Source organism: Coregonus lavaretus (assembly GCF_964263955.1).
Source record: "Coregonus lavaretus genome assembly, chromosome: 9".
In the NCBI taxonomy this organism is placed as follows: Eukaryota; Metazoa; Chordata; class Actinopteri; order Salmoniformes; family Salmonidae; genus Coregonus; species Coregonus lavaretus.
Window position 1 is genome coordinate 11482705 of NC_139996.1, and position 4173 is coordinate 11486877.

Here is a 4173-nt window from a genome sequence, read left to right on the forward strand (position 1 = left end):
CGAGAGAGGACAGAAACACAAGGTGTCTGTTTAACAGTTGTACAGCCTGTTGAGACGGGTGATGTCGCTCTGGCTCATCTGGGAGGCATTGCCGATCTCCACGTTCTGGTTGGGGATGGGAACTATGGTGGGCTGGTTGTTCTTGGAGAAGGCGTACCTACAATCACATCACATCATCATGAACACTTGGGATGAGTGGGGGTAGGCTTACCATGTAATCATATTTTTGGTCATGTTTTCATGCTTATCTAGACAGATTAGAAGTAGAGGGGTTCAGGTAGATGAAATGGAGACAGTAGGAAGGGTGGATCAGGGAATCGGATTGAACATCAAGTTCAATTCAACAAAAATGATATGGGCTTGAAGCCGGGTGTCTTACTGCTAGACCACAGGCTCTGCACAGAATTAGAATTTTATGAGGCTGGTTTGACAATTACTCAACTGACTAAGCATCTACTGATGTGAAAGTGGTAAAACGATGTTGACTAACCTGTGGTACTGCATGACAGAGTTGTAGTCATAAGCCGTTCCCTGGTTCAGGGTGGCAATCTTGTTGAAGTTGTGCTCCATGCCTGGAAGAGAGAGAATACGTTAGATTCACCTTGCCCTAATAAATAAATGAAACGGTTGGTGATGAATGCAACAGTGTGTTTGTGTTTGCCTGTATATGTACTGTACATGTTTGTGTGTGTGTGTACACATGTCCACAGGAATATATTTAGGATAATATACAGTATATATATATATTTTACATATATTTATCAGGGTGTGCTGCAGCACCCCTACTTCCCGCGGCTATGCGTGTACACATGCATAGAATATAATAGCATTGAATATAATAGAATGTCTGTGTATTTACATGGTTATATGGGGACATGGGAAAGAGATAGGGATCCTACCAGACTGGACATTCTGGAGGAGAACCCGGATGTGGTTGTCACGGTCGCTGCGGGTCTGCTCGTGGTTGAAGCCCAGGGCATGGAGAAGCTCGTGCTGGGTGGTGCCGTGGTACACACAGCCGGAACGGCTCAGCGACACAACCTGGGCGTTGCCAGAACGACCAACGTAGGACCAGCACCTGCCATGAGAGGGTTGGACAGAGTTATAACAGTGCAATTTGTTTTAAATGTCTCTGTCAGACCTGCACAAACACACACACACACACACACATGCACTCAACCACACACGCACAAACACAGACACACACACTGCTAGATATTACTGCACTGTCGGAGCTAGAAGCACAAGCATTTCGCTTGTATGTGACAAATAAAATTTGATTTGATTTTGATTTGTTACCATAAATGTGTCATGCCATATAATGCGGTTTCATGTCTCACTGGACTTTCCTAACTAATGATGTATATAAACCCTGGATAACTGACACTAGGTGCTGTATTGAAGTCACAGCGCAGCCATCTTGGTACTCCTCCTCTAATGTAAAAAAGATTTTGGAAGCTATAGAAATGCATTTATTAATATCTACATTTGTTTCTTTGACACGTTTATTCTATTACAGATGCCTTAATGCATACATGCAATTTTGTCTTTGAAATATTTCATTGAAATAGTTTAGAATTCTATCATTCCTATTGAGGACTGCTCCAACTGGGGAGTGCCAATATGGCCGACCGGTGCCTTCAAAGCCTCTTAGTGGCCAATATATAGCATCAGCAATCCAGGGTTTATATAAATAATTGGTCCCAACTCAGCCTGTTTGTGTACGTCATAAAGATACTCATATAATTCATAGCTCTTACGATTCTATATGTAATTCCATAGTATACGTACCCGTTTTGGGACTGGATGTGCAAGTAGTCTCTGTGATTGGTGCGCTTGACGAAGTTGATGCAGGAGAAGCCGGCGAAGGACTGCAGACCACGCTGAATGACTTCCAGCTCCCTGGTGGCTGGCAGCACACAGATGGGACAAGAAAAATACTGTTAAAAAACGACTACTGTATCATGAAACTTGCTACACAATACAGTTAATGGCCAGTAATGATTAGATGTTACTTATATGGTCTACTTATATAACCTTATACAGTAGTTTGGGACTCATGTACAGATGTAGGATCTTCATTTGTAGTGTATTTGATGTTTAAAGGGGCTTCTGACATTAATTATAATCCACATAATAATTCACATTTGCTGTTGCTGCAGGATTATTTTCCTGCTGTAGCAAACTAGCTCAAATTAATATCCTACATCTGTAAAATAAGGTATCATCATGACATGGTACTCACAGTACTGGTTGGCAATGACATAGGGCACATAGACCTTGCCGTCGCTGGACTTGGGCCACATGCAGCCGCGAGACGTGCAGGGGTCAGCGTTCCTCTCAGCTTCGTTGACGTAGGCGATGTCATCAACAATCAAGGGCTCGTTGCGGGTATGCACTGGAGGGATGGGGACAGGACAGGATGTCAAAGTGTGACTCTTTGGATCAGTTTCCCGGATACTGATTAAGCCTAGTACTGGACTAAAAAGCAATGCGATCATGGAACTTTCTTTTCTAATACATCTTTATTTAATATTTCATATCACTCATAATGTTATCTGAAAGTGTTTGGCGGGTATTGTATATCACAATTTTAAAACTGTCTTACCAACATTCCTGTTGGCCTTCTCCAGCAGCTCAGAGACAGAGAGCTCCTATGGCAGCAAAGACAGAGAGAGAAATAATGACATTGACAAATCAGCAAACACCTTATAATGAATAGTTAGGTTGTTTCACAAAATATGCATGCAGACGTCCACACATAAATGGATGAACACACACATGAACACATGAATGCAGACACAAAACACACCGTGGAAAGTTTAGTAGAGTTTTACTCACCTCCTCGGCCCAGGTGGCCACTACAAGCACGGCCAGAAGGCCCAGAGTGTACTTCAATGCAGACATGTCAACAACCTGCCGGGTTATACACTGTCAATAACTCTGAATACCACCACAGAAAGTAATTTACTGACTGTAATTTTCCTGTAGTACAGGTGTAGAATCTTAATTTGATCAGCCTGTTGTTGCCAGAAATGCAAACTTGTAGTGTATTCAAGTTTTTAAAAGGCTTCTAAAGTTTGGAATTTCTACTTTTCTGTTGAACATTTCAGACTTGATTTGCCCTAACTAAAAATGTATCAACAATTACATGACTTATAATCCACACAATCATTCACATTTCCTGTTGCTGCAGGGTTATTTTCCTGCTGTGAGAAACTGGTCAAATTGAAATCCTACACATGCATGACATAGCGTAGGCAAAGCACATGAACAACACTCTTACCTTTCGGAAAATGAAGTGAAGTTGGTTCACTGATCCAGACACTACACCTTATATAATGCAATTGACCGGAAAACTATCCATTCATAGACCGTTTGGTAATGACATTTGAAAACACCCCTTTCCGCTGATAAGATGCAGGTATGTTGTCTCGATGACATATGGCTAATTCTCACACCAACCAGAGAAAGTTGGAAAAGCATAGCCTTTCCAAACTTCTCTATTCCTTGAAAATGCTCCCTAATCTTTTGCAACTACCCAAGGCCTGTGAAATGGAGACAGGTGCCTGTGTCCAAATGTTTCATAAGACCACCTTAAATGCCTACTCTATTATAACATTATGTTAGTCACAGTTTTACTATAAGTAAGTAAGCGTTGTCCGAGCCAGTACCGCCCACAGTTTTACTGTAGTGCTCGATAACATGCGATTCATATTATGTGAAATTAATTAAATTAATATCAATTTAGGTTAGTTGGCAAAATATCTGGCTGGCTATCTTGCTGACTAAGATAACTGCATATAGCTAACATTCTTTGATATTTGGTTAGATGGCATTATGTATTTCCAAAACGTTGGTTTACTTTGATGTAGCTGTAAGCTAGGTGTTGATAGCAACTGGCGGACTCATTCAGTGATAATGTAACATTAGCAGGCTGGTAGGGCTAACGTTAGCAGGCTAGTAGGGCTAACATTAGAAGGCTAGTTGGCTAGCAACCTTGCAATTTGATTTGTAACAGTAAATTCATAATGTATTTACTTGTAAGTTGGCTGAAAATGTAATTGAAACCAGTGGTCATGCAATCAATTTGCTTTAATTTGAAGTTATACATTTGTAGTTAATTCTTTTGGAATTTAAATTATAGGGAATAAGCTGGCTTGCCGGGTCCTT

The 4173-nt window shown here is 41.0% G+C and overlaps 1 protein-coding gene across 1 annotated transcript; it reads right to left on the minus strand.

Annotated features, from left to right (window-relative positions):
* On the minus strand, positions 1–2918 carry LOC311134593 (high choriolytic enzyme 2-like). The gene is made up of 7 exons (XM_084168328.1): positions 2842–2918; positions 2609–2654; positions 2246–2398; positions 1792–1909; positions 900–1078; positions 491–572; positions 1–157 (listed from the first exon to the last, which is right to left on the minus strand). The coding sequence occupies exons 1-7, from the start codon at positions 2905–2907 to the stop codon at positions 31–33; spliced, it is 771 nt and encodes a 256-aa protein (XP_084024454.1). The 5' UTR covers positions 2908–2918; the 3' UTR covers positions 1–30.
* Positions 2919–4173: the final 1255 nt, after the last annotated feature.

Bases quoted from the DNA above. Each gene is read 5' to 3' on its own strand.
- LOC311134593 (XM_084168328.1), bottom strand. From the start codon at position 2,907: ATGTCTGCATTGAAGTACACTCTGGGCCTTCTGGCCGTGCTTGTAGTG. The intron at 2,655-2,841 runs GTGAGTAAAACT...TTGCTGCCATAG, and splicing joins TGGCCACCTGGGCCGAGGAG to GAGCTCTCTGTCTCTGAGCT. The intron at 158-490 runs GTTAGTCAACAT...ATGTGATTGTAG, and splicing joins TCTGTCATGCAGTACCACAG to GTACGCCTTCTCCAAGAACA.